The 19,984-nt window shown below is 48.2% G+C and overlaps 1 protein-coding gene across 2 annotated transcripts in view; it reads right to left on the bottom strand.

Annotated features, from left to right (window-relative positions):
• The window catches only part of ncanb (neurocan b), a 264,578-nt gene that overhangs the window by 147,943 nt on the left and 96,651 nt on the right, over positions 1-19,984 (bottom strand). For both annotated transcript variants that reach the window (XM_038777606.1, XM_038777605.1), the window contains exons 5-6: positions 12,640-12,767; positions 8,177-8,470 (exon numbers count right to left, since the gene is read on the bottom strand). In XM_038777606.1, the coding sequence (XP_038633534.1) occupies positions 8,177-8,470; positions 12,640-12,767 (422 nt within the window). The remainder of the gene's footprint in view (positions 1-8,176; positions 8,471-12,639; positions 12,768-19,984) is intronic.

Genomic DNA, 19,984 nt, shown 5'->3' with positions numbered 1-19,984 from the left:
CTCAGTGACTCCAGGATGAAGCATCAAACTACTGGCTGCACTTATTTTTAGGGGCCTGAGATGAGAGGTAGGGAAATAACGCAGATTATTTGATCAAATTCTATCCACAAGTTTGGAGAGAGGGAGAGTTACTGCGGCAAAGAGCGATAAAGTAGGATAAAGAGGAAGATGGGAACTACGCCAAAACTGTTCACAGGAGACTGTAAAGCAGAATTTGCTACAATACTATCTGCACTAAACCTAAATTAATTTTACATGCCATTTTTTTGATGGAGGGTGGAGGATGGACCTTTGCACTTCAAGGTAAGAGGCAATCTGATTGAGAGTTAACCCATAGATACATCTCCTTAATTCTGGCATCTTGTCCATCCTTCATTTAAAAAGCTCCATCATTGGTGGTCATGCCTTTAGTTGCCCAAGCTCTAGGATACATCTCTCTGCCTCTCTACCTCGCATAACACCTTTGAGACACTCCTCAAAACCTGTTGCAGGATGTGGGATATTACTGGCTCGGTCTTCTTGAATTTATCGTAGCCTTAAATGGACAAACTGAACTGCATGTATTTATTAACGAAAAAACTACGGGAGGCACGGTGGTGCAGTGGTTAGCACTGCTGCCTCACGCCGCCGAGGACCCGGGTTCTATTCCCGGCCGCAGATTACTGTCCGTGTGGCGTTTTCACATTCGCCTCGTACGCAGGGGTCTCACCCCCACAAACCCAAAGATGTGCAGGGTAGGTAGATTGGAAAAAAAATTAACTGGGCACTCTTAAATTTATTGAAAAAAAATCTATGCACATATACACAGTAAGGGATTCAAGCTAGGAGCTGTCTCCGTGCTTGCTTGTACACACAGCTCTATCCAACACTAGACTCACTCCTAGGTGTGGATCATGTGCTCTCTTACTCAATATGTGTCAGACCCTTATATTACAAAACCAATGTCTTTGACTAAGGTTTTGCTCATTTAACCTAACATCTCCTTATGAGACTTGGTGTCATGTTTCGTTTTCTAACGCTGCTGTGAAGCGCCTGGGATGGTTCATTGGGTTGAAGGTGCTAGGTAAGTATTGGTGGTTTGAGTTGTTGTTGTAATGTAGGGCCTGCACGAGCCAATGTACACATAGCCAATCCAAGCAAATAGCTATATGATCCTGACCAAACGATATGCTTCATGAAGACGATTGGGGTTAAGTACTGACAAGGGCACGAGGGATGAACTCTCCGACTCTTCCTCGAAACAGTGCCATGGAATACTGTACATCCACAAGGAAGGTCAGCTGAGGCCTCTGTTTAATATCTCATCCATAAGAGCATTGCCAACAGTGCTACACTCCCTCTGTACTGCACTGGAGCACCAGCCTTAATTTCTCCTTTTGCACTCAACTTCTGGAGTGCAACTTGAACTATAATCTCTTAACAACAGTGCTACAGACTGAGCTAAAGATGTATTGTAAAATCGTGAAGTCATTCACAGTCAGCTGGTTGCAGCCCTGGGGACGGTAGCGTAACATTTTGGGTGGGTGGGCGGAGGGTGCAAATAATGAGACCCCCCCCCCCCCCACCCCGCGGATGGGGCCAGATGATCCAGTCACCAGCCAATGGTAGGCCGCCCCCGCCACTACAAACACGCCATGGAAGAGGGGGCATTTCATCCCACCTGTACCATGTAGCCCTGCTTCTTTATGGCTCTTAGTTGTTCTGTGCTGAAGTTTCTTCCCCACACTGGGGCTGTTTAGCTCAGGGCTAAATCGCTGGCTTTGAAAGCAGACCAAGTAGGCCAGCAGCACGGTTCAATTCCCGTAACAGCCTCCCCGAACAGGCGCCGGAATGTGGCGACTAGGGGCTTTTCACAGTAACTTCATTGAAGCCTACTCGTGACAATAAGCGATTTTCATTTCATTTCAATGTAAGCTACCGCCATTTTCTCTAGTGCAATCCCATATTCTTCCCTGCCCCAAATATAAAGGATCATGCGCACGTATTCTCAATGTGTTGATATAACAGTCTCTGCTAATCTAATCCATTCTTTCTCAGGGAATCCCAATATTATGCCCTCAGCTCCCCTCCAAGCCACTCACCATCCTGACTTGGAAATATATCGGCCGTTCCTTCACTGTCGTTGGGTCAAGATCCTGGAACTCCCTCTCTAACAGCACTGCGGGTGCACCTACACCACATGGACTTCAGCAGTTCAAGGCGGCGACTCACCACCACCTTCGCAAGGGGCAATTAGGGGTGGGCAGTAAATATTGCCCGTGCCAGCGAAGCCCGCATCCCTTGAATTAATTTTTAAAAAAGTGTTTTCCCGCTCCTACAATATACAGTATTTCAAACCCAACCATGGTCTATTATCCCCTTTTCTCTCCTAGTTTTCTCCATCTTGGTGGTGTCCTGCGCTATTAACCTTGGATCTTCACCAAGATGATACTTTCTCAAGGAAGGGTGTCCCAGACACATACAAAGGACCCTTAGATCAGGAGCTGAGTTAGGATAAGAGTTAATTGTTCCAGCATTTGCTTCTTTGTTCCTGTTAAATATCTTACATACTCCATTAAATTTCCACTGCACAATCATTCAAAGCTGTTTAATTTGCATGATTAGATCAAATGAACAAGCTGACATATAATATTTCATACTTGGTTTGAACTGCTGACAAATACTGAAGTGAAGTTATTGTGCATGAAAGTCAAATCTTCCAGAAGCCTCCCCTTCTTTCAATTTAATTTCCACCCTCCATGAATCACTTGCCATCCAAGGGATTTGACAAATTGCCTTCTTAAAGGATTTAAACGGTCGCATTTGGCGCTTCACTGGTGGCTCGGTGGGTAGCATTCTCCCTGAATCAACAGGTTGTGGGTTCAAGCCTCACTCCAGAGATTCAAGTGCCTAATCCAGGCTAATACGCCCAGAGCAGGCCTGAAGGGATGCTGCACTGTTGGAGGTACCTTCTTTTGGTACCCCATCTGCGCCCCTCAGGTACATGTAACAGACCCTCTGCCGCAACTTTGATAAAAGAGCAGGGAAGTTCTTCCCAGTTTCCTGGCCAATCTTTATCCCTCAACCAACCTCACTAAAAAAATATTCGCACAGTGCTGTGTGTTGCATCTTGCTGTGCATAAATGCTGCTGCATTTCCTAAATTACGCCAGTGACTGCACCTCAGAAACACCTGATTGGATGTGAAGTGCCTTGGGAGCTGCTGAGGTCATGAAAGGCACTACATAGATGCAAGTCTTTCCTTCGTCCACCTCCCCATAGCTGGGAGGTGTGACTCCAGCTCCTCGAGAGCTCAATTGCAAAGCAGCAACCTCGCTCTGAGGGGTGGGCACATTGGGGTGAACCAATCAAGTTTTCGCCAGTGTCAAATCAGTCTTCCAAGGCACCAGGAAATTGTGGGCATGGTGCCAGCAGGGGAGAGGCAAGGACCTGCACCCACCTTGCACCAACATGGAAGGAGGGCACCATGATACATTCACACAGCCAAACCTGCATGACGTCACGGCAGAACAAGCCAGCTGGTGAATTAAAATACTTCAAATTATTGTTCGGAGAAAAGTTCTGCCATTTATAATCCTCCTCGCCTCTGGGGATCAAAATCCTGCTTTCATTAAAAATTAGGCAGACAGAAAGATCAGCCGTGCCAATTAACAAGCCCTTTGATCCATTGGTTGCGCTGACTCACTCGCGCGAATGTTCGCACTGAATCTTGCCGGCAAGCTGTGTGGTGTCAAGACCATCGGCAATATTCCCACCTCCCTCCCCCACTCCTGCTCTCTCCGGCACAACTGAACCAACAGCTGATTGCAACATGGATGAAGGATCATTGGGAGAGAGCGTCATGCCCCCACACATTGTTTCACCCCCTGTCTCTCCTGGTTTGACGTCAACTCTCGAACATTGGACTCTGGCCCAGCAGATTTTGTTTTCAACGCCCATCTCCGCAGTGGATGTCTTTTCAACTCTCCCATGGAAAAAGAGGATTAAACCTTTTCTGATCTGTGCTCAGTGTGCTAATGATAGGATGGGGAATCGGACGTGGGGTTCGGAAGGGCCTCCACGAAAGATGGTTCAGGACAAGTAGATCATTCTGCTTGAACAGACGGGCAGCACAGTGGTTAGCACTGCTGTCTCACAATGCCAGGGGCCCAGGTTCAATTCCAGCCTTGGGTCACTGTCTTGTGTGGAGTTTGTATGTTCTCCCCGTGTCTGCGTGGGCTTCCTCCGGGTGCTCCAGTTTCCTCCCACAGTCCGAAGATGTGCGGGTTAGGTGGATTGGCCATGATAAAATTGCCCCTTGGTGTCCAGGGATGGGCATGCGTAGATTATGCCGATAGGGCGGGATAGGCGGGGAGCAGACAAGGGTAGAGTGCTCTTTCGAAGGGTCGGTGCAGACTCTATGGGCCGAATAGCCACCTTGTGCACTGAAGGAATTCTATGATTCTGGCTAAGTTCAGAGCCAGCGTTGATGTTGCAAAGAGAGAACTGAGAGGTTGCAGAACTGAGAACTCAGTTTCTCATCCATGGCCACTCCTACATTGGACGGCCAATTTTGAGAGAAGGATAAAGAAGGCAATCCCCTATCGGGGAGGGGGGGGATGGAAAAACACTTCAAGCAGGAATCATTGTGGGTTGACCTCGAGAATCTCCCAGAGGCACGTCTGACAACAGAGGGCATTGGAAAGACGCCCCCACTAAGACACCCAATTTGAACCCTTTGGGAGTGGGAGGTGTGCTCTCTGGGGCAGCTTAGAGTTGCCAATTCTGGGTTGGATGCATTTCCAGAGGCTTTCATCACATGATCTCCAACTGGCCCACCCCCATGCTCCTGCCATTGGTCAGCTGACATATACATACTCACAGGACCACACATCCTCACAAGGATCACCTTTCCCCTGCCAATAAAGAAAGCAATGAGGCTCCTAATTATTAGATTGGATGGTGCTTGACTGTCAGGCTCCCATATTTTTTATAACTAGTCAATGCAAAGTAAATAAAACAAAATGCATTTTTTTTCCCGCTGCCCCCATAGATTTATTTTCCTCTGGAATTGCTGACAGCAATGTCCAGGGGAGTAATCTTCAATTCCTGGAGAATTTCAGGACCATCCTATTAATCCTTTTTTTCCTTGTTTCTTTAAATATAAATTTAGAGTACCCAATTCATTTTTTCCAATTAAGGGGCAATTTAGCGTGGCCAACCCACCTACCCTGCACATCTTTGGGTTGTGGGGGCGAAACCCACGCAAACACGGGGAGAATGTGCAAACTCCACACAGACAGTGACCCAGAGCCGGGATCGAACCCGGATCCTCGGCACCATGAGGCAGCAGTGCTAACCGTGCTGTCCCATCCTATTAACCTTAATCCAGGTGTGAACGGCATCAATACCCAGAAATGAAATGAAAATAAAATGAAATGAAAATCGCTTATTGTCACAAGTAGGCTTCAATGAAGTTACTGTGATTTGTTTTTCTTCTTTCAGTTGTGGTTTCTATATTACAGGATGAAAGCTTTTTTAAATTACCAGACGATCTGCAGTCAGTGAACCTCCAGCAAGATCTATCGCCGTACACAAAACACAGCTGCACTAAATTCTAGAACATTCCAGGTGTACACAATGACTCAGACAATCCAATATTCCTTTTTTTCGAAGTGACATCACAGTGCACCATATTTAACTAGTGGCTGTCCTGGAAATCTGTTCCCTTTACTAATCATTATTAGCTCAGTGATCAGAGCGAAGGATATCTTTGATAAGAATTGGAGCACTTCTGCCTGAAGGGAGGCATTGTTAACAATAAGTCACTTCCCGGGCATGAATAGGACTGATTGCCCGGAAGCATAGAATTTACAGTGCAGAAGGAGGCCATTCGGCCCATCGAGTCTGCAGCGACCCTTGGAAAGAGCACCCTACCCAAGCCCATGTCTCCACCCTACCCCCAGTAACCCAGTAACCCCAAGGTTACTAAGGGCAATTTAGCACGGCCAATCCACCTAACCTGCACATCTTTGGACTGCGGGAGGAAACCGGAGCACCCGGAGGAAACCCACGCAGACTCGGAGAGAACGTGCAGACCCAGCACAAGCAGTGACCCAAGCCGGGAATCAACCTGGGACCCTGGAGCTGTGAAGCAACAGTGCTAACCACTGTGCTGCTGTGCTGCCTAATGGATAAAGATCCTTACGTAGACTCGGCTTCACACCCCATGAATGTAGTACAGTAATGGCTCATCTAATTGAGGTGTTTAAAACAATTAAACGAGCTTTAAAGAGTAAACAGAGATTTAAAAATTTCCTCAGGATGGGGAGGCTAGGGAAGAGGAGCTCCAGGACAAGCGAGCACAACCTTACCATTAGCGCGAGGCTGTTCGGGGATGATATCAGGAAGCACATCTTCACACAAAGAGTAATGCAAATCTGAAAGTCTCTCCCCAAAAGGCTTGGGAACTGAAAATTTTAAAACTGGAAATGATGGATTTTTGATAGACAAGGGTATTAAAGGTTAAGGAATCAAGATGGTTTGGTGGAGTTAAGATACAGATCAGCCATGATCTGATTGAATGGGGGAACCGACTCAAGGGGTTGAATGGCCTCCTCTTGTTCCTATGTTCCTTTGACTCTCTCTCCCGCTACCACCACTCAGGAACATTGCACAGTCTCGATGAGAGAACTTCACAATGCTCTATTTGCTACAGTCACCGCAAGCCTCCAAGTAAACAAATTAATTGGCATGTCTATAGTGCATTTCATGACCTCAGGACATTCAAAAGCTCTTCACTAGTCAATGAAGTGTAATCACTGCTGAAATCCAATTTGCTCCCAGCGTGCTTCCACAAACTGTAATGTGATAATGACCAGATAATCTGGTCCGGTAATGTTTGAGGGATAAATATTGTAGCCCTCGCCTGCTCATCTCCAGGTAATGACATATGTCCACCTGAGAGGTTATGCGGGACTGTAGTTTAAGGTCTTGTCGAAGAAAACAATCTCCAATAGTGCAACACGATCAGCGGGATTCTACAACCCCCCCACCGGCAATTCTCCGGGCCCCGATGGGCCGAGCGGCTGTCCGTTTGTGGCCACTCCCGCCGGCGTAGTTTGGCATGGTCCCACGCGGCGGGACCTGGCAGGTAAGTCGGCGGGGGCAGTCCCCGAGGGGAGGGGGGGCACAGGGGGATCTGACCCCGGAGAGGGCCCTCACGGTGGCCTGGCCCACGATCGGGGCCCACCGATCTGCTGGCAGGCCTGTGCCATGAGGGCATACTTTCCTTCCGCGCCGGGCCCATGTAGGGCTCCGGCTTGGCCGGCGTGGAGAAGACAACCCCCTGCGCATGTGCCAGGATACTGTGGGCGGTCTGTGCATGCACGGAACCACGGCGGTGATTCCGCGCATGCGCAAGATCATGCCGGCCTTCGGCGTATGTGTGAACTTGCGCTGTTCCTTCGCCGCCGGTTGAAGCGGCGCAAATGCCTCCGGCGTCCACCTCACTCCCGGCCATGCGGAGAATTCCGCACTTTCCGGGGCTGTTGACGCCGGAGTGGTTGGCGCCGGTTCTCCCGCCGTTGTGGGGACTTCGTTTCCCTGAAAGGAGAATCCCGCCCCATGACTTGAACCCAAAACCTTCTGAGGAGTTGAGAGCGCTGAGAGTGAATGAATGGCAGCTAACAATTTGTGTCAGATATAATGGGGGCGGTGGTGGGGGGGGGGGGGGGGGGGGGGGGGGGGGGGTATTTGCATCCAACCTAAGAATTGAATCAAACATTCCTCACATCACAGTGGAGCTTGACCAACATTCAGTCACACAGGGCGTTTGGGGTCACGATGCCAAGTCACCATGGAAGTTGGCCTAGAGTTCCATTTCTCAACTCAGAAACTACTGTTAATTGTAATGCCCCAGGTGGAACTGAATCAGGGCCTTTCTGACCTGTATGTTTTAGGCCTACACTGAGCAGGGCTTTTCTGCGCTAGATCTTCCAAATTCATTGCCTACAGGATGCCTGGAGCCATCAGTAAGAGGACTCCCCACGGCCATTGGCAGAGATGAAATCATATTCTCAAAAAACATTGCTATCCTTAATCTCTCACTTTTTATATAACGGTGCTGATCCCCTCTCGTTGGCAGAAAGCTACAAAGCTTTGGAAGCAAAAGATATGGTACAAGATGGAAGTCATACCTCTATAACAGTAGACATCATACTTCGAGCCAGGGTCAGGAGAGCCTGTTCGATTTGGGAGCTGGTAAACCGTCCTCACACCTGGCACATCTCCACCGCAGTTCTTCCTGGGAATGTTGATAGGGTAACGTACGCTACCATCAGCAAGCCAGCCAGCGTCACACTGATCAAAGCCTTGACTCCAGGCCATGTACAGCTGGCCAGCCGTTGCTAGTTCAGCTCCCTGCATCTGACAGTGATAAATGGCCTCAGTAAGGTTCAACTTCCGAGTCGCTGTCTCATGAAACACGGTGCCTGTGAACACATGAAGTCAGGGTGTCAATCACTGTCGGGACTAGTACTGGACATAATTGAATGATAACTCTCTTAATGCACCACAGGAACCACTTCATCTGACTGACTAGGTCCTCCAGGCAACTCTCCGTCTTCACCCGTGGCCTGTCTGGTGCATGAGTCGTGACAAAGCAACAATTAGATATTGTTCTCCTTTACTTTCCAGCAATATGAGGCAAAGGAACTCTTAGGAGGCAGCACTATTAAAAAAAAATCTTGGGCAAGATTTTACTAAATGGGAACAAAGTCCCATTACAAGGATATAAAACGCAACTTGCATTTGGTAAGGGGCCTCGACGGGGAACATGCGGCCGAGGCTGCATGGTAAAATGGCTGAATGTTTTAGAACCTCCTTTATCAGAGTATTGGGAAAATAACCTTTGCATAAAATGTTCAAAGATCATTGTTAATGTAACTTGACAATATCTCAATAGCAAAAATCACTAACACTCGTCAAATCTTTACTTATTTAGTCGCAAATTGACGGACATCTGGCCTGCTTCAGCACTGTAATGATTTGATGACTTGGCTGCGATTTAACGCGATTTAATGAGGCCGCTGCAGGGCCAAGAACAATCCCGCGACTGAACGGGACTCTGTTTAGTTTTCGCCTCGGTCGGGAACGCCTTGCCGAGATCATACACACCTCACTTCCTGAACTGACAAGCTCGTCATTGCAGGAGGAGATCGGGGCGCTATCTTTAAATGCCACCCCGATCTCTCAGGCCCCCTCGGATTCCCCACCACAGCCTCTGGACCCCCACCCAAACGCTCCAACCTACCGTTTAGGCATCCCACCTCTTGAGAGCAGAGAACCCCCAGGCCCAGTCCCTGGCATGGGCAATCTGGCACCTGGGCACCTGGATACCTTGGCACTCCTAGCCTGGCAATCTGGCAGTGCCCCTTCCAGGGTGGCTTGGGTGGCAATGCCAAGGTGCCTGGGTGGCGTCGGGAGTGCCAGTGTATCACCCTGCCCAATGCCCAACCACGGAGGGGCCTCTGATAGCCTGGGAGACTCCCCAGGTGCCATTACCCCTGGTCCACTTTTGTGTGAACCAGTGCTAAACGGCCTGAGGGTGAGGACATTCGTTCCCAGGCCCAAGGAGAAGAGGGCATCAACATATTTAAGTGAGCCATTAATATGTAAATCTGATTCTTGGCCAGTGAGGGCAAGATCCACATGGCGTCTCCCAAGGTCTCGTTAGATCTCGCAAGGCGTTCCGAGTGTCGCAAATCTTTTTTTTATAAATTTAGAGTACCCAATTATTTCTTACAATTAAGGGGCAAATAAGCGTGGCCAATCCACCTACCCCGCACATCTTTTGGGTTGTGGGGGTGAAACCCACGCAGACACGGGGAGAATGTGCAAACTCCACACTGACAGTGACCCAGGGCTGAGATTCGAAACCGGGTTCTCAGTGCCTTAGGCAGCAATGCTAACCACTGTGCTGCCCCCAAGTGTTGCAAATCTGGTGAGAGGCCTCTCTCGAGATTTAACGGCTTTGCTGTGTCACCGAGTCGGGCGCAGCGAGGCCGTCAGATTGCACCCTTTGACTCTAACTCAAGTTCATAATGGACAGAAAGATTTGCATTCATCTATCGTCATTCACAGCAGCAAGCTGTCCTGGAGTGCTTTGAAGCCAATTGGCCATTTACGAAGTGTAGTAGTCACAGTTGTAATGTAGAAAACACGGCAGCCAATTTGCCGCACAGCAAGCTCCCAGAAACAGAACCAGGTTAACCACCAGATAATCTGTCCAAGAGATGTCAGTCAGGGGATAAACATTGGCCAGGACACAAATCTCCAGCGTCCACCTGGCAGGGCAGACGGGGCCTCAGTTTAACAGTTCATCAGAATGACGGCACCTCCGACAGTACACCACTCCCTCAGCCTAGATTTTGTGCTCAAATCTCTGGAATGGAACTTGAACTAAATAACCTTCTCATGTAGAAGAGGACAACGTGCTTCCCACTAAGTCACGTTTACACCTGAGGGATTTAGCCAGGCTTTATTGTTTCAGGGCAAAAGTGAAATGATTTCACGTCAGGAAACTCATTGCCAGCCAGCACCAGACTTCTGTAATTGGGATCACCGAAGCCTCAAAGCCTCCTGGCCCATTACCAACAATATAGAGAATCTTTGGCTCGACATGAAATTTATCTTGAAGCTTGAAACACGAATACACTCAACGGTGTTGCTGCTGATGTTGTTTATTTTGACTATTTTCCCATGTCAACGGCCAGATGAAGTGGCTTTCAACCAAAGGGCGGGCTTTCATCTGTGTTGCTGGTCAGTCGCCTACTTTGGCTAAGTTGATGCTTGGGGACCATTCCCAGGACAGCTACAACATGCTATAGTATAATTATGCTCAAGATGTTGTCTGATAGTCCCTCATAATCTAGGCCCACAATCCAGCGCTGAACTACAGGAGGTGTCCTCTTTGGATGCGATGTTAAACTGAGGTCCGCACACTATTCTGAAGATGGGCCGGGGAGATTCTCCCAGTGTCCCGGGCAATATTCATCCTTCAATCAACATCATAAAAATAGACGATCTGGTTATTTTCACACTGCTAATTGTGGGAGCTTGCTGTGCACAAGATGGCTGCAGCGTTTCCTCAACAATACAACAGTGACCAGACATCAAAAAAACATTTATTGGCTGGAGAGCCCTTTTGGGGGTCCTGCGGTTTTGATAGTTGCTACATAAATGAAATTCTTTCTTTAGCCATAGAACAGGCCCTTCGGCCCTTGATATTGTGCCGAACAATGATCACCCTACAAGCCAACGTATCCATCCTATACCAGTAACCCAACAACCCCCCCCCCCCCCCGCATTAACCTTATTTTTTAGGACACTAAGGGCAATTTAGCATGGCCAATCCACCTAGCCCGCACATCTTTGGACTGTGGGAGGAAACCGGAGCACCCGGAGGAAACCCACGCACACACGGGGAGGATGTGCAGACTCCGCACAGACAGTGACCCAGCCGAGAATCGAACCTGGGACCCTGGAGCTGTGAAGCATTTATGCTAACCACCATGCTACCGTGCTGCCCCCTTTATGAGCTCAATTCAAACTTATACATAGGAACAGTTCTCTAAGGACCTAATGATAGACTAGCACCATGGGGTGTGTCTTCATTCACTACACGTACTAACCAGCATTGCTCACCTCACACACTACCCCCCGTTAATGTTTCCAACTGAGGGGGGGCTAAGATACGTCATCAGCTTTACATCAGGGGATGTCAGCAATAGGTTGGTTAGGCTCATTGAATGTGAAGCCTCATAGCCACTGACCATGCCAACTAGAGTTGGGAATCACCGCAGCCCTCTCCTCCACAGCACTCTGCGTGCCCGCGCAAAAACAACAGCCAGCTTTGTCCCTGAGATCGATAAGTGGCTTGCCTGGGTTTCAGAGTCCAGGTTGGCAGGGTTCAGGAGTCAGTTGCACCCCACAGTTGGGAGTACAATATCTGAACAAGAGGAACTGATCATTGGAAGCAAAACGTGCAAACAGGTTTCCGTCTCCTCTGGCTGCACCTTCGTCTTGATGAGCGCAAACACTCACCCCTGGCCCAACACCCAATAAAAAAAAGCCCTTTCCCTCCCCCATGACTAAACTAAATTTCTTGTCAACTTTGCAGCGATACCCCTCTACACCTTGGGCAGCACGGTGGCACAATGGTTAGCACTGCTGTCTCACAGCGCCAGGGACCCGGGTTCAATTCCCACGTCGGAAGAGTGGAGTCTGCATGTTCTCCCCGTGTCTGCGTGCGTTTCCTCCGGGTGCCGCGGTTTCCTCCCACAATCCAACGGTGTGCAGGTGAGGTGGATTGGCCATACTAAATTGCCCCTTAGTGTCCCAACGGTTAGGTGGGGTTACGGGGATAGAGCAAGGGTAGACGCAGACATGAAGGCCCGAATGGCCTCCTTCTGTCGGGATTTTATAATTCTCTAACGGCCACCCCCCCCCCCCCCCCCCCCCCCCCCCCCCCCCACCCACAAAAATGAAGAAATAATAACAGCAGAAATGAATACAAAATGAACCACATAAAGTGTTTTGGATTTGACCTTCAGGAACTGCATTTTCACCTATTTTGAACAAAGCAGAAACATCAACTTGCCTTTCAGTTCCTTGATGTAACAGTAGACATCATACTGCTCACCAGGGTCTCGAATTCCATAGGTTCGGATGCCAGGATATTCAAATTTATCCCCATAGCAACCAGGCCTTGGTGACCTGATCGGGTATCTGTCAAAGACAAATTGATCAAACTTAATCTTCAACTTCCATTGTCGTCTTCAGTACAGTTTCATATTGATCAGTGCATTTTTTTTTTTTAAAAACACTTTACACATGTAATAGCATAAAGGAACTTCTAAATCATTCCAACCATTGAGCCCGACGCTGTTGACAGCTGCTGCTGTCCCAGGCTTCTTGCTGCTGGACAAGTACTAGAGTCCTGATCCCAATCCAGGGAGGTAAGTTCAAATCCCATCATATCTGGGGAATTTAAATTAACTTAAATAAATCAATTTGGAATTAAAAATTCCCGATCAGAAACACACCAATGACACATCGAAGAACAACAATGTGCGTTTTTTATTTGAAGATCACACAATGGTTGGAAATATCCCACCATTCACGCTAGTGGGATCTTGCTGGCCCACCAACGGTGCATCCCCCCCGCCCCCCCCCCCCCCCCCCCGCCCCCGTCCCGTGCAAGGAGTTATTTCAAAGGGAAACCCTGTTGAAACCAGCGGGGCCAGAAGAGTAAATCCCACCATAAATGCACACAATGGTAACTGGGAGGCTATGTAGAACATATCTGGCCTGTAGAACTACTGCTCTGTTCTGTCTACTGCATACATGGGATTATGCATCATATCTTGTCTCACGGTGGATAATGATGGACACCAGTTTAAGATTCGCCCACTTGAAGGTGCATCACAATGGTGTTCAGTGTCCTGGTGCTTTGGGGGTGATGAAACTTTGATCTTATGATTCCATTCATCCCTAGTCTTCCAACTTTGTTTAAACATCAATGTATCATGAAAGAGGAGGAATCCACAATCGATTATTGTATATAATGTGTGTACAACAAAGTAAAGACATCTCAGATGATTAATTAAACTTTGCTTAGCTGCTGCCTCTCCAGGGACAACAAATCATAAGAACATGTGGAATGAGAAAAAAGGCTTGGATTGATCTTCCACCTTTCACAGCCACAGGCTGTCTGGAAAATCTTTGCAGCCAATGCAGCAGTTTGATAGGTCAGTCACTGTTGTAAATTGACCAGAAGGTCATACGGCGTGGGAGCAGAAGTCAGCCATTCGGCCCACAGGTCTGTTCTGTCACTCACTGACATCATGACTGATCTGGCATGATGATCCTCAACTCAACTTTCCCGCCTTATCCCCATTACCCTCCGTCCCCTTATTGATTAAAAGTCTATCTCAGCCTTGAACCTACTTAATGACCCAGTCTCTACAGCTCTCAGTGGCAAAGAATTCCACAGACTCACGACCTCCCTAATTTCTGTCTTAAACGGGCGCCCCCTTACTCTGAGATGATGCCCTCTGGTCCTCGCCTGTCCCACAAGGGGAAACAACCTCTCAGCAGCATCCCTGTCAAGCCTCCTATTGGTGGAATTCTCCAGGCTCGCCCATGGCGGAAAGCGTTGCGAGCGAGAATGGAAAAGTTAGCGTTCCAGACAAAACTCCATTATCTTTCAGTGGCACCAGACAATCGCAGCCGCGAATGAGGATGGAGGATTTCAGCCGATATGTGTCAATAACGTTGCCTCTCACTCTTCTGAACTCCAATGAGTACAGGCCCAACTTACTCAACCTCTCCTGATAAGGAAATCCCTCCATACCCAGGATCAATCTAGTCAACCTTCTCTGGGCTGCCTCCAATGCCAATATATCTATCCTTTGATAAGGGGACCAAAGCTTCTTGCAGTATTCCAGGTGTGGCAGTCAATCTGTGCACAGCAAGCTCCCACAAACAGCAAAGTGATAGTGAGCAGCTAATCTAGTTTTAAAGTGCGGGTTTGGAGATACTTAGCACAGGGCTAAATCGCTGGATTTGAAAGCAGACCAAGGCAGGCCAGCAGCACGATTCAATTCCCGTACCAGCCTCCCCGAACAGGCGCTGGAATGTGGTGACTAGGGGCTTTTCACAGTAACTTCATTTGAAGCCTACTCGTGACAATAAGCAATTTTCATTTTCATTTCATAATAATTTGCCCAGGAAACCAGGGAGAACTGCCCGCTCTTCTTCAAAATGATGAGATTTTTATTATGTCCTCCTAGGAGAGAAGATGGTGCCTCAGTTTAACATCTTACCCAAAAGACAGCAGATTGGAGAGTGCAGCACCTCCCCAGCACTGGGGGGGGGGGGGGGGGGGGGAGGGGGGGGGGGGGTGGAGGTCAGCCTAGACCTTTATGCTGGAATTGCTGGAGAGGGGTTTGAACCGGCGACCTTCGGGCAACATGCAATTCTGACTGAAGGAAATTAGAGAGGGGTGGTGGGGGGGGGGGGGGGGGGGGGGGGGGGGGGGACGATCTCCCAGGACATAACCCCAGGTATGGAAAAGGTAGACGTGGAGCTGGTGCCTCCTCATTTTAAAATGAGAGGTCATAATCTTGGAATAAGAGGTAGCTAATTTGAAACAGATTTGAGGAAAAATTACTTTTCCCAAATCTGTGGAATTCGCTGCGGTGGATGCTGGGACAGTGGGTAAATTTAAAGAGGAGTTAGACAGATTTTTAATTGGTAATGGGTTGAAGGTGAACGGGCAGGACCGTGGAGTTGAGGCCAGGATGGGATCAGCCATGATCACATTGAGGGTGTTGAGGCTTGGAAGGCCAAATTGCCTACTCCCGCTCCCAGGGCATGTGCTCTAGGGGAGGAGATGCTCTGGTTGATTTTGCAATCCAGCTCTTGTCCTGTAACATTGTAGGTAACAGATGGGGAACATATCAGCCATGATAGAATGGCAGAGCAGACTCGATAGGCCGAATGGCCTACTTCTGCTCCTATGCCTTATGAACTTATGCACTTTTCTTTGATAGAAGAGATGTCTGCAGAATTAAGCAGGGTGCTCTTTTCAACGGCCGGTGCAGACTCGATGGGCCGAATGGCCTGCTTCTGCACTGTAATTTCTATGATTTTATAATTATTAAGCTGTAAAAAGAAATGGCTTCACAGTTATGTGGGGGAGGGAGGTGTGTTCAGAAGAATTATAAGGTTTTGTGGCGAAACAGAATTATTTGACATCTCAAATTCCAAACCTACTATTAATTTTTGAAAATCAGTTATTCTGTAGCTATCATTATTTTGAAGCCAGTGTTATGATTGGAGCCAGGAATTACCAAAAGTGATACATTTTCTGTTTGGTTCTTAGCCTTTAATTATAAAGAGGAAGGTGATAGCCTATAACCTCTCTGGTTCAGAAACACTGGTTCGTCGGAACATATTTTATAGAGTATTTGGATAAATGAAACTATTTTTATTGCTGCTTCATAATGTTCCATCACTGTTTTTCACTTCAGGTAAATATTTATATCCATGGTGTTTTCCAGTTCACATACTTGGTGGTTATGCACTCCAATGTCAATCTATAATCCAGAAGATTCCGAAATCCAGCAATGACTTAGTCCCAAACATTCCAGACTGAAAAGGTTTCAGTGTATAATGAGGTGGCGCCATTTACACTCCAAGATGGCCTACACTTATTGGAATTACTTGGAAAATTTAAAGTAACTTGATTAAAAAACAGTCTATGTCCAAATGCAGCAAGAACTGGACAATATCGACGGGACATGGGCTGATGCCCTGGAGAGGGTAAATTCTTCCTCCTCGTGTGCGCGGCTTAGCCTCATTCAATTTGAGGTGCTGCATAGGGCCCGCATGACTGGGTCGAGGATGAGTAGGTTCTTTGGGGGTGAAGATAGGTGTGTCAGGTGCTCGGGGAGTCCAGCGAACCATGCCCATATGTTCTGGGCATGCCCGGAACTGGAGGAGTTCTGGAAGGGGGTGGCAAGGACGGTGTCAAGGGTGGTGGGATCCAGGGTCAAGCCAGGATGGGGGATTCGCGATTTTTGGGGTTGGGGTAGAGCCAGGAGTGCAGGAGGCGAAAGAGGCCGGTGTGCTGGCCTTTGCGTCCCTAGTAGCCCGGCAAAGGATTTTGCTACAATGGAAGGACGCGAGGCCCCCAAGCGTGGAGACCTGGATCAATGACATGGCGGGCTTTATTAAGCTAGAGAAGGTCAAATTCGCCCTGAGAGGATCGGTGCAAGGGTTCTTTAAGCGGTGGCAACCTTTCCTCGACTTTCTGGCTCAACAATAGGGTACTGGGACAGTAGCAGCAGCAACCCGGGGGGGGGGGGCGATGACTATGTTTGTTTATTTTATTTAAATTTGATTTATTTAATTTTAATTTATGGTTACGTTTTCTTGTTGGGGGAGGGGGGTGTGATACATGTGATGTTACGGTTTGTGGGGAGTTGCAGGTGTTATGGGGCAGTTAGTTGCATATTATGACTTGTTGTTATATTTTTATATTTTCTGTAAAAAATTCCATTAAAAATTATTTTAAAAAAAAAGAACTGGACAATATCCAAGATTGCACTGACAAGTGGTAAGTAACATTCGCCCCACGTAAGTGCCAGGCAATGACCATCTCCAACAAGAGAGGATCTAACCATCACCCCTTGACATTCAATGGCATTACCATCACTGAATCCCCCACTGTCAACCTCCTGGGAGTGATCATTGACCAGAAACTGAACTGGACTAGCTATATAAATATTGTGGCTACCAGGGCAGGTCAAATGATAAGAATCCTGAGGCGGGTAACTCACCTCCTGACGCCCGAAAGCTTGTCCACCATCTACAAGGCATAAGTCCGTTGCGCGATGGAATACTCTCCACTTGCCTGGATGAGTGCAGCTCCAACAACACTCAAGAAGCTCAACACCATCCAGGGTAAAGCAGGCCGATTGATTGCTCCCCCTTCCAGAAACATTCAAACCCTTCACCACTGACAAAAGTGGGAACCATGAGCACCATCTACAAGATTCACCGCAGGAACTCACCAAGGTACCTTGGTAGCACCTTCCAAATCCACAGTCACTACCATCGAGGAGCACCAGAGCAGCAAATACAAGGGAACACCACCCCCTGGAGGTTCCCCTTCAAGTCACTCAACATTCTGACTTGGATATATATTGCCGTTCTTTCACTGTCGCTGGGCCAAAATCCTGTAATTCCTGGGTGGAGACCTTGCCAATGGTATAGAGGGGGGGTGGGGTGCATGGGGGGGGGGGGGGGGGGGGGGGCTGCAGCAACATTCTGAGGAGAGCAGGACCTGTCAGCGAGATTAGGTCCCGTCCCTCTCAGTTCCAACAAGAACTCCAAGGTTCTCTGAATAGCACTGAAAACCCGATTTAGGGTAAAACATTTTCTAACTGCCATAGAACGCCATACTAACGCCAGCTGGAATCACTCTGGTTTACCCACTGGTAGTAGCACTTATTCACCCATCAGGGGAATCGAGCCCCTGCTAGTCTCTGGTTGTGGAGACAGATAGTGATTCCCGCTGGCCTCACACGATGCACATTTAAATATGCTCTGGGCGTGAACCAGATTGGGTCAGGTGCCGCGGGCAAGGGCATCGTGCTCTGTTTGGCGCCCGGCGTGATTCCCAGAATAGCGGGATGTGTGCCGGGCGCAATGCGGACGGAGAATTGCCCCTGCTACCTTTACCCAGCCTACCTAGCCTGGTTGGAACTTCAGACCTCACAGCAATGTGGTCGACTGTTAACTGCCCTCTGAAATGTCCTGACAAGCCATTCAGCTGTGTTCAAGGAAGTGCCGCGCCACCACCTTCTCAGGGATAATTAGGGTTATGAAATAAATGCTGGATTTCCAGTGATCCGCGAATGAATAAAAAAGGTGAGACAGTGAAGAACCAGAAGATGGGAGGCGTGTCTCAAATAACATTACAACAGTGACTACACTTCAAAATGAATTCATTGGCTGGAAAGCACTTTGGACGATATACTCTGGCTGTGAAAGGTGTTACAGAAATGTGACATTAAAAAATTAAGCAGGCAAGTAAAATGTGAAACCAGCCTTTGTTCTAAAATTCAGAGCAGCCTAACTCAAAGGTTAGTGGGCCTGATCGATAAATTGTCAGATTGTGGATTAAGAGCCAATTCACTCCACACCTCCAGGAGAGTGCCTGACCAGGGCAGGGAGATCACTTCATTGCCTGTTAATAGATACCACGTCATGGTCAATGTGATCTTCTGGACTTGTTTCAATTGGCTACGGGGATCCGAGAGCAATTTCCCAGATTTATTTATGGCCATGGGTTTCTTCAATCCAGTTTTCCACCTTCCAGGAACAAGAGAACAGCAACATTGCTTATCTAGCAACTTCAACATGATAAAATTGCCACGGTATTCCACAGTAACATAATCAGATATAATTATACAGCGGTCCACAGCAGCTGAGATGGAGCTTATTTAAAGGGGTAGGTTCCCGTACCAGCCTCCCCGAACAGGCGCCGGAATGTGGTGACTGTCGTGTTATGTACTCTGAGATAACACAGGCTGCAACTGGATGCAGCTTTGACCAAAAGATACTCCAGACCTTGAAGTTAGTTCAATCTGATTTATTGAACCAGTAGCGCAGTTAGCACAGTTCTCTATGACTTCGACTCTCTGCTAACCTAAGTGTGGTTACTCTGCCTGAGGAGGTTAGTCTACCTCCTGTAACAAGGTGGGTCTTCAAACATTGGAGGACGGGTCTTCTCATCGACACAAACACATTGTTGGCCTGCGTCCAGGTTCGGCAAATGGTTTTGAGGAATCCTGAGCATTTTGAGGATGTTCATCCAACACTCTCATGAGTACAACTGCCACCAAAAGTCCCCTCACCACCACTGACTTATAAAATGGCACAAATATGCAAAAATGTGGCGGCACGGTGGTATGGTGGTCACTGCTGCTGCCCCACAGCGCCAGGGACCCAGATTCAATTCCGGCCTCGGGTGACTGTCTGTGAGGAGTTTACACTTTTTCCCCGTGACTGCGTGGGTTTCCTGCGCGTGCTCCGGTTTCCTCCCACAGTCCAAAGATGTGCAGCTTGGGTGGATTGACGATGGTAAATTACCCCTTAGTATCCAAACATTAGGTGGACTTGTGGGGATGGGACGAGGGAAGTGGGTCTAGATTAGGGTGCTCTTTCAGAGGATCGGTGCAGACTCGATGGGCTGAATGGCCTCCTTCTGCACTGTAGGGATTCTAGGATTTTATTTACTGCATTTCAAATTAGATGCAAAACCAGGCCTGTCCAGTCAGGTGGATGTAAAGCATTCCAGAATGCCATTTGAAGAAGAACAGGGAAACGCTGGTCAATCAACCAACACTGAACGCTGTTAATCTAGTCACTTA

The sequence above is a fragment of the Scyliorhinus canicula genome, chromosome 18, assembly GCF_902713615.1.
Source record: "Scyliorhinus canicula chromosome 18, sScyCan1.1, whole genome shotgun sequence".
NCBI classification, from domain to species: Eukaryota; Metazoa; Chordata; class Chondrichthyes; order Carcharhiniformes; family Scyliorhinidae; genus Scyliorhinus; species Scyliorhinus canicula.
Note: the sequence above shows the minus strand (reverse complement) of the source record. Positions and strands in the feature narration are given on the sequence as shown.